General features: G+C 46.9%; 1 protein-coding gene across 5 annotated transcripts in view; it reads right to left on the bottom strand.

Annotated features, from left to right (window-relative positions):
• The window catches only part of mcrs1 (microspherule protein 1), a 33,333-nt gene extending 24,220 nt beyond the window's left edge, over positions 1-9,113 (bottom strand). For 2 of the 5 annotated variants that reach the window (XM_038786468.1, XM_038786470.1), the window contains exons 1-4: positions 9,012-9,113; positions 5,163-5,300; positions 3,130-3,277; positions 1,844-1,982 (exon numbers count right to left, since the gene is read on the bottom strand). In XM_038786468.1, the coding sequence (XP_038642396.1) occupies positions 1,844-1,982; positions 3,130-3,277; positions 5,163-5,226 (351 nt within the window). In that variant the 5' untranslated portion in view covers positions 5,227-5,300; positions 9,012-9,113. Of the gene's footprint in view, positions 1-1,843; positions 1,983-3,129; positions 3,278-5,162; positions 5,301-8,943; positions 8,963-9,011 lie in introns of those variants that run through there. The other 3 variants (XM_038786469.1, XM_038786471.1, XM_038786472.1) reach the window with 3 other exon arrangements.
• Positions 9,114-18,349: the final 9,236 nt, after the last annotated feature.

Below are 18,349 nucleotides of genomic sequence, written 5' to 3'. Positions count from 1 at the left end.
TTATCAAGGGAATGGGACTGGCTGGGTTGCTGTATAGAGGCGCGGCATGGAGTTAAACGTGCCAAATGGCAGCCTCATGTGCTGTAATAACTCTACTTAACCAAGCAGCAGCACATATAGGAGGAATGAGCCACTCAATAAATTTTGAAAGTGCCAATTCCATTACAAAGAACAAAGAAAATTGCAGCACAGGAACAGGCCCTTCGGCCCTCCCAGCCTGCACCGATCCAGATCCTTTATCTAAACCTGTCCCCTATTTTCCAAGGATCTACTTCCCTCTGTTCCCCGCCCGTTCATATAACTGTCTAGATGCATCTTAAATGATGCTATCATGCCCGCCTCTACCACCTCCGCTGGCAAAGCGTTCCAGGCACCCACCACCCTCTGCGTAAAAAACTTTCCACGCACATCTCCCTTAAACTTTCCCCCCTTTCACCTTGAAATCGTGACCCCTTGTAATTGACACCCCAAGGGCAGCACGGTGGCCTAGTGGTTAGCACAACCGCCTCACGGCGCTGAGGTCCCAGGTTCGATCCCGGCTCTGGGTCACTGTCCGTGTGGAGTTTGCACATTCTCCCTGTGTCTGCGTGGGTTTCGCCCCCACAACCCAAAAATGTGCAGAGTAGGTGGATTGGCCACGCTAAATTGCCCCTTAATTGGAAAAAATAATTGGGTAATCTAAATTTATAAAAAAGAAAAAAAAAAAAGTAATTGACACCCCCACTCTTGGAAAAAGCTTGTTGCTATCCACCCTGTCCATACCTCTCAATTTGTAGACCTCAATCAGGTCCCCCCTCAACCTCCGTCTTTCCAACGAAAACAATCCTAATCTACTCGACTTTCCTTCATAGCTAGCACCCTCCATACCAGGCAACATCCTGGTGAACCTCTGCACCCTCTCTAAAGCATCCACATCCTTCTGGTAATGTGGCGACCAGAACTGCACGCAGTATTCCAAATGTGGCCGAACCAAAGTCCTATACAACTGTAACATGACCTGCCGACTCTTGTACTCAATACCCCGTCCGATGAAGGCAAGCATGCTGTATGCCTTCTTGACCACTCTATCAACCTGCGTTGCCACCTTCAGGGTACAATGGACCTGAACTCCCAGATCTCTCTGTACATCAATTTTCCCCAGGACCACTTCCATTGACCATATGACCATATTAAGCAAAATTAAGCAATTTTCTAAATTGTGCAGGTAAAAAGGAAAACATTGCAGAAGGGACAACACGGTGGCTAGCACTGCTGCCTCACAGCACAAGGAACCAGGGTTCGATTCCAACTTTGGCTGACTCACAGCGGCAGGGACCCGAGTTCAATGTGGAGTCTGCACGTTCTCCCCATATCTGCGCGGGTTTCCTCCGGGTGCTCTGGTTTCCTCCCACAGTCCAAAGATGTGCAAGTTAGGTGGATTGGTTATGGGCAGCACGGTAGCACAGTGATTAGCAATGTTGCTTCACAGCACCAGGGACCCAGGTTCGATTCCAATCTTGGGTGACTGTGTGTGGAGTTTGCACGTTCTCCCAGTGTCTGCATGGGTTTCCTCCGGGTGCTCCGGTTTCCTCCCACAGTCCAAAGACTTGCAGGTTAGGTGGGTTCGCCATGTTGGGTTTCAGGGATGGGGCAGGGAGTGGGCACTCTTTCAGGGGGTTGGTGCAGACTCGATGGGCTGAATGGCCTCTTTCTGCACTGCAGGCGTTCTATAGTGGAAACTCCATCAAGAACCAAAAGTGTTGAAAATGGAAGCTCATCTCCCATTTTTGTATTCTCAAAAGCTGATGCATCCGCTGTGTATTTCCAGCATTTAGCTTTATCCATGTGCTTATATAGTACATACTTTCCTCTTCTCATTGGATGATGGCTCGCTCCCAGAGTAGCGCCCAGGTTCCATCCCCGTTGGGCCCTTTGCCCGAGTGGAAGATTTAGCCAAGCTGCTCTCAACTAGCTCATCGTCAAACTTCTTGCGTTTTATGGATCTGGAAAAGGGAACAATACAAGAATGGTCAGTCAGCGGTTCCAAAAAAATAACAGAACAATGTAATGCTGTAAGAATAGGAAGTGTCCCCCAGCATTTCCAGATGTACATAGAACATACAGTGCAGAAGGAGGCCATTCAGCCCATCGAGTCTGCACCGACCCACTTAAGCCATCATTTCCACCCTATCCCCATAACCCAATAACCCCTCCTAACCTTTTTGGACACTAAGGGTAACTTTTAGTGTGGCCAATCCACCAAACCTGCACATCTTTGGGTTGTGGGGGTGAGACCCACGCAGACACGGGGAGAATGCGCAGCGATTAAAATCTGAACTATTGTCAAAGAAAAAATTGCTCCCAACTTTAAATTTATATCTGGAGATCTCAGTAACACATTGGCCAAGAGTCCGATCGCTTTAACTCAAAAGTTTGAATTTGAATCCAGTCCAAACTGGGGCAAAGGCACTCTCTCTATCAAGATAGAAATATCAAACGATTTAGGGTGCAGGAGGATGACATTCAGCAACCCAGACTGTTGTATGAAATTAGTTTAAAGCAGTCTCACTCCAATCCCCAAAATGTGAATCTACAGTGAAAAAGAGGAGTGGACACAGCTTCGGAGTTTGAAATTCTCATCAGTTAATTCCCCCAATAAACATTGCTATTTAGTGTGCAAACTCTGCTGGGGTGAATCTGGCTAGCCTTGCATCAAAAGGGTCTATCCGTCAAGGCTCACTGGTATATTATGGATCCTAGTTTAATACTCCATTTATACTATGAAAAAAGTGTAAGGAAAATGCTCAGCTGCAGACACTTCGATAGTGCAAGTGAGGTCGTGTAGACACCTTACTAGGTGCAGAACATCATCTCCCAGGGTGACTTCAAAGTCCAACGAAATGGCCACCACTACCACCATGAGACACTGTCAAAGCTCAATTGGGATTTGGGAGTGACTGCACATGGACAATCTAGTATTTTGGCCAACTCCAGTACTCAGAACTCCACCCCACACCAGAAACAGAATTCCGAGCATCAAGCGAGGGGCGACACATATTGTACAGAACCACTTCAAGTAGAAGTAGCACTGGAATATAAATGATGTGGCAGGCGAGCAGAAGGTACAGATCATTTCCACCCTTGCATTACCTGGATGAGCTTCTGCGTTTGGGAAGTAGGCTGAAAGCTTGAGTTGCGGTGCGTTTCTGTGCCGAGGGGGACTGGTCCCCATCAGATCTCCCCACAGAGCCTGTCGACATAAGCCTTGTCCCAAAAGCACCCAGTGCACACTGATCAGCTTGACAAAGAAAAGAGAAAGCATTGCTCATTATTTCATGAAAATATTTATCAGATTTACTATCCATGTGATCTGCTGTACAGCTAGGCAGCAAAATTTAATTAATCATTTTAATGACTTCTGCATTGTCCTAATGTGCACACTATCTACACTGAATGCAATCAAGCCCGTTAGCTCAAGTGACTTCAGTCTTTCATTCACAGATGTTTGTTTTGCCAAACCTCTCCACATCTCCTGAAAGTTGACCATTGCTGGGGTATAGTTCTATAGGCACCAGATGCCCACTGTTGCTTCATTCACAAATGGCCTTTATTTTGATGTGAGCCTTGGCAGCAAGTGTCAGAAGATTATTTGACTGCAGGATGAGTGAGATCCAGAGAATGACATTCAAGCCCAAACTTTTAACATCGTCCAGCAGCATCAGGGATCATTTGAATGCAAATTGTCAAGAGAGAGATAGAGAGCTTCCTTTCCCTCACCAAGGGGCAGCTATTGCGGCACCTCTTCACTGATACCCAAGCCAACAATCAGCTATTGCAGCACACAGCAGGGACTGAATCTGGGACCAGTTGGTAGATTGCATTTTTGAGAGCGAGAAGATGCAGAATGGATTACAGGAATTGGTCCCTTGTTATTTCAAGAAAGGAACAAAAACGGCAGCAAATCTGGAAGAATGACTTCAAACGTTTGAAAAAGAACGTCTTCCATTTCCATTAAAGGCAGATCCAAAATGGTGGAAGAAAGTCTTCATTAAATTGGCAAGAATTCCCAAATAAAATCACGTGGAAAGCTAACAGCAGGAAGATGGCTAATATCCCATTACATCCACTGCAAATCACACCAACCCCATTTAATGAGACAATAGAAAAACATTTGCTAGAATCCATGAATAACTCCCTCCACGGAGAAAACGTATTTGGAGCAGTAGTGAGCAGAGGCCACATATGGCTCAACGGTAAGCAAAATAATCAAGACTTTGTGCAGATCACTGCCACATATCTCCAGTCGCTTCCTCCCTGTCCCCTCAATGTTGCCTCAAAGCATCAGGCATCATTTTTCTCACCCAAAAGGTCACACTTCATCAGAGACTAAGATAAAGTCATGAGAAATAGGAGCATGTGATAGAGCCCCTCAAGCCTGCTCCAACATTCAATAAGATTATGCCTCAACTCCACTTTCCTTCACTATCCCTCGATTCCCTTCACACACAAAAATCCACCAAGCTCAGTCAGACTTGAATATATTCAATGACAACATTCATGGCTTCTTGGGGTAGAGAATTCCAAAGATTCCCAACCTTTTGAGTGAGGAAAGTTTTCCTCATCTCAATCCAAAATAATCGACCCCGTACCAGTGTTCCAGACTCTCTGGCCAGGGGAACCTTGCGTCAAACCTGCTAAGCCTGGTCAGAATTTTATGTTATAGAGATCAGCTCACGTTCTTCTAAATTCCAGAGAGCATAGGCTAGGCCCGTTCCACTCAATATCTCTGCATCCCAGGTCTTGTGCACACACAGACATTCCATTCGGGGGTTAACTGGATTGCAAGTGAACAGGAACCCTGGCTTATTTCGTTCGCCTTCCTCACTAAAGGATGTTGAGGGCAACTGTCACTCCACCCACTGTAGTTCAATCCGAGATAAGATATCTCAGCATAGAGGGAGGATCGAACCATTCATAGCAGACAGATACAATCTTAAACTGAGATATTAGGAGGATTCTCAAGTGGAGAGTTATGGATTAGCATTAGCAGAGCCCAGGAAACAGAAGCTGGCTCCCTCTCAGTCCGAGGGGGAAAATCCATGCAACTAAAATATGGGAGGGGGAGAAATAGCAGTATTCCATAATGTCCCCAACCTCCACACCAAGCACTTCATATACAATACCTTTATCTAAACTTCTTCCCTCCAGAGAGCTATTCTGACCAGCCGAAGCAGAATGGCTCATCATCCGTGGCAGCGCGATACAATCAAAGTCCGAGGCTTTCCATGCACAGCTGTCTCATTGATCAAAAGTTTATAGTTCTGTAAAACAAAATTTTTAAAACACTGAAACCCAGTGCCTCCGGCAAGTTCGCCTTGATTTGCTTTCTAACTTGCGGAATTCTGTGTGTCCTGCCTTTTTACAACACCAGACTAAGGATAACCTCTACAGTTTCCAGCACTTTTACACCCGTCCGGCTTTTTATGCTCCAGAACAGATTTGAGTCATATGCAGTTGACTGAAGATAGATTGTTGTTAACTGTGCTCTGCATCTAGTGAGAAGGAGCTCCATTGTAGTTGTGTTTTGACACCTGTGTAGAGCTCCTTCCCACCAGGCATGAATTTAATATTTAAATAGTGGAAAAGAGCAACCAGGAGTCCCCATTTTAACAATATCGAAAAAGAAGAGAAAATTCTGCAAGAGGCACAATTCTCCAGGAGTACCCAAGTTTTGCAAGGGTTCAAAATTACACTATGGGCAGCATGGTGGCACAGTGCTGAGCACTGCTGCCTCATGGCGAAGAAGAACTGGGTTCGATCCCAACCCCCTGTCAGTGTGCAGTTTGCACATTCTCCCCGTGTCTGCATGGGTCTCACTCCCACAACCCAAAAAGACGTGCAGGGTAGGTGAATTGGCCACGCTAAATTGCCCCCGAATTGGAAAAAAAGAATTGGGTACTTTAAATTTACACTGTACCCAGTTAAACTAACAGTGGGTAGCCATGGGCTAGAAGTCACCATGCAACCTGTGTGCACAGGGCTTTGACCTTTAACTGACTCAAGCACCTTCACAAACCACTACAGGTTATTAAGTGAATTAGCTCCCCCCCACCCCTTTGTGAAAACAGCTCGCGATCTCGGCCTCTACCTATTCTCAAACACACAAGCGTCGCTTCAACAGGTCAGTTCCACAATGGTAATTTCTTTCTCCTGGAGCAGAGGCTGAAACACTGGACCTTGGCCTTTCTTACTGAAGAGCAATTTGCTTGTTTACTGCAATTGTTTTTTTCACAAATGGGAAAGGCTCAGAATACCCAAGAAAAGCTAGGGTGATTTTTGTTGCTCCAACTCGTTTGGTTCCCAAGGTTACCCATTTTTCAATTTGGCCACTGAGCCCACACAAGTAGCCATGGCTAAGGTTTTTTTAAATAATAAGGATGATGGCTCATGTGGAGCTCATTGGGCCAAATGGCCTATTTGCAAACGTTATGTAATTCCATGTGCGGTGGTTGAATTTAGCAGCAGCAAGATTTGTTCAAATCCACTTTCTGCATAGATAGCGCAATGTTTCAGTTAATGCTAGTGGGTCACCTAAAAATGTTATTTCACAAAAATTAGACATTCATTTGCAAGTTTTGTTCATGTTTTAAAAATAAATTTAGAGTACTTTCCCCCCCCCCCCCCCCCCCCCCCCCCAAATAATTAAGTGGCAATTTTGCATGGCCAATTTCATAGATTTCATAGTGAAGGAGGAGGCCATTCGGCCCATCGAGTCTGCACCGGCTCTTGGAAAGAGCACCCTACCCAAGGTCAACACCTCCACCCTATCCCCATAACCCAGTAACCCCACCCAACACTAAGGGCAATTTTGGACACTAAGGGCAATTTAACACGGCCAATCCACCTAACCTGCACATCTTTTTGGGTTGCGACAGTGAGACCCACGCAGACATAGGGGAATGTGCAAACTCCACGCGGACAGTGACTCGGGTCCTCAGCACCGTGAGCTAACCACCGCGCGCCGCAAGTTTCGTTCATGATAGTGCAGATCATTCGACGGTGAACACAGAAATTTTAAAACATAATAAACCTTCTGTTCTGATGAAAGACTGATGCTGTTTATTCTGCTCTGCTCATCAAGAGCACGTGATTGCACACACATCCATATATTTCCCCCCTCCTGAAGGTGCCATGGTTGGGTATGGCCTCCCTGAGCACTGGTCGTACTTTGATTTGAGCCTCCCACTTTTGTGATGCTAAGGCCAGGACCACTCCAGGACTTCAGCACCTGGGCAGAGAATGATTATTCAATTTGACGGTTTAGCTGAAGAAAATTGCAGGTCATCCAATTTGAAAAAGTAGAACGACAACAGAGGCAGTGGAGGGATCGAGAGTGGTAATGGAAAGGTTGACCAAAATGCAATCAGTGGGCACGACCCCAGGAGAAAGGAGACCAATGATCGGTCCTTGCTGGACTCTGGATGCAATGCTAGCAGGGCAAGAAGAGAATGCAGCAGATGCTCTGGCTCCAATCAGATGGGAAAGAACAAAAGCAAGATAGGGCAGGTCCACCAATATGGACAATGGAGAGATGTTGAAGGAGGATGGTTTGACTAACAGTCTCAAAAACTGCAGAGAGATGGTCAAAGAGGACAATAATTTCCCCATGGTAGTTACGAGAGAGAATGTTCCTTGTGACTTTGGTTGGTCTGTTCTGGTTTGATTATAACATGTGGAAATCCCATTTGGCAAAGACTCTGGTCTGTTAATTTAAGAATCCTGTAAAATCAGTAAAGCCTCAAGATTACATCATACTTCCAGAAAAACAGCGGAACAGAATGGTGTTTGGGTTACAAACACAATATCTATTTATGCTCAAGCACCAATGCATCACTATAAAAACTGCAGTGATCCCAACAACATTGCAGTCATTCCGAACACAAGGCATGACACATCTTTAACTCAGCCAAAAAACTGTAAACTGTTGTTGGAGCAATGGCACAAATCAGTTGGGTTAACTCATTCAGCCCAATTGTTTACAAGAGAAGAATCCAGCTGTAACGTAACCAGGGTGCCCAATTAGTTGGTCTTTATTATTGTCAAGTAGGCTTACACTGCAATGAAGTTACTGTGAAAAGCCCCGAGTCGCCACATTCCGGCGCCTGTTCGGGTACACAGAAGGAGAATTCAGTATGCCCAATTCACCCAACAGCATGTCTTTCAGGAGTTGTGGGAGGAAACCGGAGCACCCGGCAGAAACCCACGGAGACACGGGGAGAACGTGCAGACTCCGCACAGAAGGTGACCCAAGCCGGGAATCGAAGCTGGGACCCTGGCGCTGTGAAGCAACAATGCTAACCACTGTGCTACCGTGCTGCCCAGCACTGTTCCTTGGGTAAATTCACAAGTTCTGTAGTACCAGCCAAAGAACAGAAAGATCTAAAGTGTGATTGTCTGTCAGTGATGTGGTTGCAGAATCTTTTTTTTTAAACTTACCCAATTATTTTTTCCAATTAAGGGACAATTTAGCGTGGCCAATCCACCTACCCTGCACATCTTTGGGTTGTGGGGGCGAAACCCAAGCAAACACGGGGAGAATGTGCAAACTCCACACGGACAGTGACCCAGAGCCGGGATCGAACTTGGGGACCTCAGCACTGTGAGGCAGCAATGCTAACCACTGCATCACCATGCTGCTCCTGTGGTTGCAGAATCGACAATATTGCTGCAGTGGAGTGGAAGCTACATGGGTGCAGACAATGGGAGGCGGCAGAAGCTGTCTGGACTGCCGAGCCCCTCACAATCAAATAGCACACCACATAGTGAAGGCTCACGTGAAAGACGACCAGAAGTTTACACTGCAGCACTCGGACTTGCAATCTTTGAGGAGTGTGGAAGAAAGAAAACGAGGAGCCGGTGAAGGAAACACGCAATGTTTATCACTGCATAAAAACGGATGCTGACCCGGAAAGTTACTGAAAGGCAGGAAAGATCGGGCAACTCGAATTCTCGATTCTCTCGCAATCACTCACTTGGCGCGTAAACAAGACCGTGTCCGAATCCCGCACGGAAAACTCGCCCGTTTCCCGCCGCTTCACCCAGGCCCCAAACTCAACCGAGGGCGACAACGCAAACACTTCCGGGCCACATTACCACGGTGACTACAATTTTCTTTCCTGGTCGTTTATTTCGATCTTGTGCGTGTTGATTTACTCAGAGGAACGTTCAATAGTGAGAAAAATTTATAAAATTATTAAAATATTATCGGAATAAAAAGTTACGGTGGACCATTTCCGGGTCACGCCCAAGGCGGTCTCTTCCTTCAGGCGGGAGGTTAATGATGTACGTTTTGTCGCTCAGGACCATTTCGGAAGTTTTTTTTAAAAACTAGTCCCTTTAAACTGGACGTATTGTTGTGCATCTGCTTTTGTTATTCAGTCACGAAAAACGGCTATTCTGTCCATCGTGCCTGTACTAGCTCTCTCTGAAAGAGTCTTCCAATTAACCCCACTCCCCTGGTCTTAATTTTCTTTTTTTTTAAATTTAGATTACCCAATTATTTTTTCCAATTAAGGGGCAATTTAGCGTGGCCAATCCACCTACTCTGCACATTTTTGGGTTGTGGGGGCGAAACCCACGCAGACACTGGGAGAACATGCAAACTCCTGGTCTTAATTTTCTTAATTTGCCCTTGTGAAAATGAAAATCGCTTATTGTCACGAGTAGGCTTCAATGAAGTTACTGTGAAAAGCCCCGAGTCGCCACATTCCGGCGCCTGTCCGGGGAGGCTGATACGGGAATCGAACCGTGCTGCTGGCCTGCTTGGTCTGCTTTAAAAGCCAGCGATTTAGCCTGGTGAGCTAAATCAGCCCCTGATTTCAATTTTTCCAATTGAAAAAAGATAGAATGTTTCCTCATGTCGCCCCTCGTTCTTTTACCAATCCCCTTTCAATCGGTGGCCTCTGGTTACTGGCCTTTCTCAAATAAGGGTTTCAAAGCTTCAGGTGTTAATTTTGCTTCAGTTGGTAGGATGCTCGCCTCCGATTGTGGGTTCAAGCCCCACTCAAGAGACTTCAACACAAATTCCAGGCCGACTCCGAGGGAGTATACTGCACTGTCTTTCGGGTGACATGTTAAACTAAGGCCCCATCTGTTCTCTCAGGTGGGCATCAACGGTCCTGTGCAATATTCGAAGGAGAACTCGTGGTTTCTCCCTGGTGTTGGAGAGTATCCCTTACAACCAACATCTAAAAGTGTAGTAATCCACAGGAGGCAGGAGTTCCGTCACCACACTAATATTTATTTACAATAATGATATTACAGGAGCAGCTACAAACAGTGCTGCTAGCAGTCCAGTCAACTTAAGACTGGCTCACAAAGCCTACACAGGCGCTTATATGGGCCCCCTCAATGAGCTATCATTGAGGGAGCTCATACTCCAATTGGCCAACCAATAAAGCCAATTGGAGTTCATTCCCGCCCCCCCCAAGGTCCGAGGAATTCCTGCCAGCTGGCATTCCTCTGAGCTTCTTCCTGCTCCTCATGTCTGGGTCTGTCACCTCTGTGTCGTCCGCCGGGTCATTCTCCGAAGTGGGCGGGGTGTACCTTTATAGGTGCCCATCTTTTCCTTGACAACCTCCTTGGAAGTTGTTCCTCCTCCTCGGGGAGAGGTGTTGCGGCGGCCTCGGCGAACGTGTCCATCTCCAACTCTGACGACTGGATGACGGGGTCTGGAGAAATTGCTCGGGGCTGGGGTGTGGGTATCCTTCCATCTGGGCTATCCCAGCTTGAGGCGGTCCTGCTTCGCCTGCCTCCAGGTGAGGTTCCGCTGCCCTTATTTGGTCTAGGTGTTTCTTCAGCACCTTACCTCCTATCGAAACCTCGTAGGATATGGGCCCTGTTTGGGACTCTGCCGTGCCTTTGACCCACGTTGGTCCATTCCCATAATTCTTGACCCAAACCGGTGCCCCCACCTGGAAATATCTCTGCTGCCGACTATTATCATGCCCCCTGCGTTGGGCCTCCTGTTGTTTCTCCACTTTCCCCGTTAAATTTGGGAAAAGGAGACTCAGCCTCCTTCCCATTAAGAGTTCAGCTGGCGGTATGCCAGTTGTGGAATGCGGTGTGGTCCTGTAATCAAACAGCCAGCGGGAGCGCTTTGTGTCCATTGACGCTGCCGGCTGCTTCTTGAGTCCCGCTTTAAGTGTCTGGACCGCTCTCTCTGCCAGGCCGTTGGTCGCTGGATGGTAAGGGGCCGTTTTGATGTGACGGACTCCGTTTTCCTTCAGGAATTTTCCAAATTCCCCACTTGTGAATGCCGTTCCATTGTCCGACACCAATACCTCCGGAAGTCCATGTGTTGCAAACGAAGCCCTGAGCTTTTCAATTGTTGATGCTGTGCTAGCCACGTTTACCCGGTGGACATCCAACCATTTGGAGTGGGCGTCCACTATCACCAAAAACATTGAGCCCATGAAAGGGACGGTGTGGTCAATATGCAGGGGGGTCCACGGTCTGCCTGGCCATTCCCACGGGTGCAATGTGCCGCTGGTGGCACTCTTTGCCCTTGTTGGCACTCCTGGCACCGACATACCAAGGCTGCTATGTCTGTGTCCAAACCTGGCCACCAAACGTAGCTTCGAGCTAGCATCTTCATTTTAGACACCCCTGGGTGTCCGTGATGTAACTCGGTTAAGATTGCCTGACGGACCTGAGCTGGGACTATTACCCGGCCTCCCCATAATAGGATACCGTCTTCTACGGTCATTTGGTCCCTTCTGCTCCAGTATGGGTGCATCTGGGGCTCCACTGGTCTTTCCAGTTCCCCTGTTAGCAGTAAATGCTTCATCTTGGCTAAAACTGGGTCTTTTTGCGTCCACAACCGAATATGTTGTGCGTCTACTGGTAGGGTGTCCAAAAAATGTAGAGTCATTACTGTCTCCTCTACTTTTGGTATTTGCGGCGGAGTGTCCGGGAGGGGAAGTCTGCTCAAAGCATCTGCATTTGCTACTCGCGTTCCCGGTCTGTGCTCCAGAACGTATCTATACGCCGCCAGTAGCAACGCCCAGCGTTGGATTCTAGCTGATGCAATCGGGGGTATTGACTTGTCTTCTTTTAATAACCCTAATAACGGCTTATGGTCAGTCACTATGGTGAATTTCCGCCCGTACAGATACTGGTGAAATTTTTTTACTGCGAATATCACCGCCAGTCCTTCCTTCTCGATTTGGGCGTACTACCTCTCAGCCATCGCCAAGGTCCTCGAAGCATAGGCTGTTGGCCGTTCTTCCCCATTCCTTCCTCTATGGGCTAAGACGGCTCCTACCCCGTAGGGGAATGCATCACAAGTGACCACCAACTCCTTCCTTGGGTCATAATGCTCTAGGACATTTTTGGATGACAGCTGTTCCTTAATGTCCCTAAATGCTCGGTTTTGGCGGGCGGACCATTTCCATTCTTGCCGCTTTTTTAGTAGCTGGTGGAGGGGTTCTAGGATGGACGCCCTATTTTCAATAAATTTTCCATAATAAGTTACCAACCCTAGAAATGATCGTAACTCCTGGACCGTGGTGGGAGCTGGGGCTTCTTTTATTGCCCTTACTCTGTCTTCTAATGGGTGTAAGCCTGACTCGTCTACTTTATATCCCAGGTACGTCACTTGTGGGGCCAGAAAAACACATTTTTCCCTTTTGAGCCGTACGCCTGCCTTTGCGAAACGCCTGAGCACTTCCTCCAGGTTCCTTAAGGGTTCCTTGTTTGTCCTACCCGTGATTAAGACATCGTCCAAATAAATCGCCACCTGCGGTAGTCCCTGCAGAATATTTTCCATCGTACGTGGAATATAGTGCAGGCTGATGACACTCCGAAAGGTAGCCTAGTATAACGAAAAAGGCCCTTCAGGGTGTTGATCGTAGCGAACTTCTGGGAGTCCTTGTCCAGTTTTAACTGCAGGTAGATGTGGCTCATGTCCAGTTTCGTGAACAAAAGCCCACCTGCCAATTTGGCATATAGGTCGTCTATTTTCGGGATTGGGTATTTGTCCAGCAGTACGTATTTGTTTACCGTCTGTTTGAAATCTCCACAGAGACGTATCGAGCCGTCTGGCTTCAAAATTGGTACCACCGGCGCTGCCCATTCTGAGAACTGTACTGGTCTGATAATGCCGTCGCGCCGTAACCTTTCTATTTCGTCATCTACTTTCTTCCTTAATGCAAAAGGTACCGGCCTGGCCTTACAAAATTTCAGAAGGGCTTCTGGGTCCACGTGCAAAGTTGCTTTGGCACCTATGATTTCCCCCAAACCTTCCTGGAAGACCTCCGGGTATTTTTAGAGTACTCCACTCAACTGCCCGCTTCCACTCTGGAAAATTTTCATCCAATCTAATTTTAGGTCTTTCAGCCAGTTTCGTCCAATTAAGCTCGGTCCGGAGCCCTCTACTATCGTCAACGGTAATCTGAGCAATTGTTTCTCATATTCCATGGGTACATGAAATGAAAAAAATGAAAATCGCTTATTGTCACGAGTAGGCTTCAATGAAGTTACTGTGAAAAGCCCCTAGTCGCCACATTCTGGCGCCTGTCCGGGGAGGCTGGTACGGGAAATGAGTCGTGCCTAGAACGTCCAGGGGTTCCCCCATGTAGGTTTTAAGTTTTGTCGATGTTTTTGTTAGGGTTAGTAGCTGGAGTCCATCTTTGATTTTTCTAAATGCTGCCACTCCCATTACTGATACGGCTGCACCCGTGTCTATTTCCATTATTGTCGGCAGCCCGTTCACCCGTGTGGTAATCTTAATGGGTTCTGCTTTCGTCGTTGCAATATTATATAATTGTTCCCCTTCGGAGGAGGATGGGGCGTCTAGGTTGTGTACTTCCCTGCGTCCCCACCTACTATTCCTCTTTTGCCACCTCCTTCTAGGGTTTCTGTCGCCGTTACCCCACCTCTGTCTGGTGCCAGAAACGGTCCTTCTCTGTTGGGGGAGCCTCAGCCGGTACTTCCCTCTGTCTCCAGTTAGTCCTGGCAGACTTGGGGGCAGTTCTGGAGTTTTCCTTTTCCCTCTATTCCTCAGGTTTTTCCTGAGAGCAGCTATCTGGTAGCAGGACCCGTTGTGGTAGTCCCTCTCACAGGTATCTACCTCCCTCGGCGTGCCCTGTAGTTCCTGCACCCCACTTGCTGCCTTTTCTAGGGACAGTGCGAGCTGTAACGCCTGCCTGCAGTCTAGCTCCGTTTCCGGCAACAGGCGTTTCTGTATTGTGAGGTCGTTTATACCACACACTAACCGGTCCCGAAGCATTTCATTTAGCTTCGGGCCGAACTCACATTTTTCCGCCAGCCTTCTCAGGCGGGTTAAGAAATTCGTGACTGACTCCCTGTCTTCCCGCTTCGCTGTGTAGAATCTGTACCTATGTAAAATGAGGGGTGGTTTTGGGTCGTAGTGCTCTTTCACCAATTCCGTTACTTCTTGGAAAGTTTTCGTGTCCGGCGCATCGGGATAAGTCAGACTACGTATAATGGCGAAAGCTGAGGGTCCGCATGCCGACAGCAGGATAAGCCGTCTCCTTTCGTCCGTCAGTATATAATTTGCCCGGAAGAAGTAACACATTCTCGCCACATACTGGGACCAGTCCTCAATAGCCGGGTCGAATGCCTCTAACCTCCCAAAAAACGGCATTTTTAAAATGGCAAGGCTTACCCTCCGAGTGCGACAGCTGGTCTCTGCAAAATTCTTAGTTTACCTCGTCGCCACTGTAGTAATCCACGGGAGGCAGGAGTTCCGTCACCACACCAATATTTATTTACAATAACGATATTACAGGAGCAGCTACAAACAGTGCTGCTAGCAGTCCAGTCAACTTAAGACTGGCTCACAAAGCCTACACATATGATTATATGGGCCCCCTCAATGAGCTATCATTGAGGGAGCTAATACTCCAATTGGCCAACCAATAACGCCAATTGGAGTTCATTACAAAAAGACAATTTGTAAATTGGCTGACTGGTTTCCTCCATTAGACCACTTCAAAAGCATTTAATTGACTGTAAAGCACATTCTAAAGTTGTGAAAGACGATATGATACAAGTTTTTATACTTGGAATCTATCCTGATTACTTATTTGTTTTTTATTCTGTTATTTTACAGGAGGTTGCCATGATTAGTGTATCCAACTTTGGGATGGACAGTCACACATTGAATTTCGAAATGTGATTTTTAACAAGTCATAGAAGCGTAGAAAATAGGAGCAGGAGGAGGCTATTCAGCCATTTGAGCCTGCACCACATGCATTATTGTCAGAACCCACATGGGGAAATCATTACTGATCTCCCTATAATTCAAATAGTTTGGATGGGGCTGTTTTTATCCAGTGTGTGCAGGAGGGTTTCCTCACACAATATGTGGATAGACCGACAAGAGGCGGGGCCACATTGGATTTGGTACTGGGCAATGAACCGGGCCAAGTGTTAGATTTGGTTGTGGGAGAGCACTTCGGAGATAGTGACCACAATTTGGTGACTTTCACTATAGCAATGGAGAGTGTCATGTGAGAGTACCTTTAAGAAATGGATGTTTAAGCAATGTACCTTTAAGAAATGAGGCAGCTCATATTACTGAAGTGATGTCAGAGTGTGGGGGTAGCTGAGTTGAGCTCACTTCTGCTTTTTGGGAGTTTTAGTTTCAGTTTGAGAGAGCAGCTGAAAAGTGCCTGGCTGGTTTGCTGAGAGCTGCATGGAGAAAAAGAGCTTGGGTGTGTCTGTGTTTTTGCAGTAAGCTGAATCCGCTGTGATCTCTACCAGGAAAGACTATTTCTGAATCATTTGGGTGATTTAAACTCATAATAACCTGATGTGTTTCTGTTTAAAGGTCTTTTGGAGGTTCGAAGGAACATTTTGAGGGATTATTTAGTGTTGTATTATTTTCGGGGTTATCTTTGAAGTAAGGGGGGCAGCACGGTGGCGCAGTGGGTTAGCCCTGCTGCCTCACGGCGCCGAGGTCCCAGGTTCGATCCCGGCTCTGGGTCACTGTCCGTGTGGAGTTTGCACATTCTCCCCGTGTTTGCGTGGGTTTCGCCCCCACAACCCAAAGATGTGCAGGTAGGTGGATTGACCACACTAAATTGCCCCTTAATTGGAAAAAATGAATTGGGTACTCTAAATTTATAAAAAAAAAAAAAAAAAATCTTTGAAGTAAGGGGAGGTAAATGATCCAATGTTTATTTAAAAAGGTTAAGTTGAATTCATGGAATAAACATTGTTTTGTGTTTAAAAACCCACGTGTCCACAATTGTAATACCACACCTGGGGAACAAGCCGTGTGCTTCAAAAGCAACAATACATTAAGGGGAGAGGTTGGTTGAACTCCATGATACATTTTGGGGTTCTGAAAACGCCGCTCCCATAACAAGAGGGATAGGAACATACGGCAGGGCAAGGTTTTAACTGGGGGGTAATTACGATGCGATTAGGCAAGAATTGGGGAGCATAAGATGGAAACAGGAACTTTTAGGGATAGGCTCAATTGAGATGTGGAGCTTGTTCAAGGAGCAAATACTGCGTGTCCTTGATATGTATGTCCCTGTCAGGCAGGGAGGAAATGGTCGAGTGAGGGAAACATGGCTTACAAAAGAGGTTGAATGTCTTGTCAAGAGGAAGAAGGGGGCTTATGTAAGGATGAGAAAACAAGGTTCAGTTAGGGCACTTGAGGGATACAATATAGCTAGGAGGGAGCTCAAGAAAGGACTTAGGAAAGCTAGGAGGGGGCATGAGAAGTCCTTGGCGGGTAGGATCAAGGAAAACCCCCAAGGCTTTTTACACTTATGCGAGGAATAAAAGAATGACCAAGGTGAAGTTAGGCCCGGTCAAGGACAGTGGGAATGTGTGCATGGAGTGAAGATACAGGAGAGGCCCTAAATGAATACTTTTCTTCAGTGTTCACAAAGGAGAGGGGCCATGTTGTTGAGGAGGATAGTGCCATGTCGGTTGGAGGAGGTAGATATTCAGAAGGAAGGAAGATGTGTTAGAAATTTTGAGAAGCCCGAGGACAGAGAAGTCCCCTGGGCCTGGTGGGGTATATCCTTTGGGAGGTGAGGGATAAGATTGCAGAGCCTTTGGCTTTGATCTTTATGTCCTCACTGTCTACATAAATACTGCCAGAAGACTGGAGAGAGGCGAATGTTGTCCCCTTGTTCAAGAAAGGGAATAGGTATAACCCTGAGAATTATAGGCCGGTTAGTCTCACTTCGGTCATAGGTAAATTATTGGAAAGGGTCCTGAGGAATAGGACTTGTGATCATTTGGAAAGATACAGCTTAATCCAGGATAGTCAGCACGGATTTATGAGGGGTAAGTCTTGCCTCACAAGTTTGATTGTATTCTTTGAGGAGGTAACTAAGTACATAGATGAAGGTAGAGCAGTTGATGTCGTATACATGGATTTTAGTAAGGTGTTTGATAAGGTTCCCCATGGTCGGCTCATGCAGAAAGTAAGGAGGTGTGGGATAGAGGGAAATTTGGCCAATTGGATATCACATAGAAGACAGAGGGTGGTGGTAGATAGTAAATTTTCAGCCTGGAGCCCAGTTACCAGCGGTGTACCACAGGGATCAGTGCTGGGTCCTCTGCTATTTGTGATTTTTATCAATGACTTGGATGATGAAGGTTGGGTTAGTAAATTTGCTGATGACGCCAAGATTGGTGGAGTAGTGGATGATGTGGAGGGCTGTTGTAGGCTGCAAAGAGACATTGATAGGATGCAGAGCTGGGCTGAAAAATGGCAGATGGAGTTTAACCCTGATAAGTGTGAGGTGATTCATTTTGGTAGGACAAATTTGAATGTGGATTACAGGGTTAACGGCAGGGTTCTGAAGAATGTGGAGGAAGAGAGAGATCTCGGAGCTCATGTCCATAGATCTCTGAAACTTGCCACCCAAGTGGATAGAGCCGTGAAGAAAGCCTATAGTGTGTTAGCGTTTATTAACAGGGGGATTGAGTTTCAGAGCCGTGAGGTTATGCTGCAACTATACATGACCCTGGTGAGACCACATTTGGAGTATTGTGTGCAGTCCTGGTCACCTCATTATAGGAAGGATGTGGAAGCATTGGAAAGGGTGCAAAGGAGATTTACCAGGATGCTGCCTGGATTGGAGGGTAGGTCTTATGAGGAAAGGTTAAGGGAGCTAGGGCTTTTCTCATTGAAGCGAAGGAGGATGAGAGGTGACTTAAATGAGGTGCATAAGATGATGAGAGGGATAGATAGAGTGGACGTTCAGCTACTTTTTCCTCGGGGGTGGGGGGGGGGGGCAGTACGGCGGCACAGTAGGTTAGCCCTGATGCCTCACGGCGCCGAGGTCCCAGGTTCGATCCCGGCTCTGGGTCACTG

This window comes from Scyliorhinus canicula, chromosome 28 (genome assembly GCF_902713615.1).
Source record: "Scyliorhinus canicula chromosome 28, sScyCan1.1, whole genome shotgun sequence".
Classification (NCBI taxonomy): Eukaryota; Metazoa; Chordata; class Chondrichthyes; order Carcharhiniformes; family Scyliorhinidae; genus Scyliorhinus; species Scyliorhinus canicula.
This window is presented reverse-complemented; position numbering and strand designations above follow the sequence as displayed.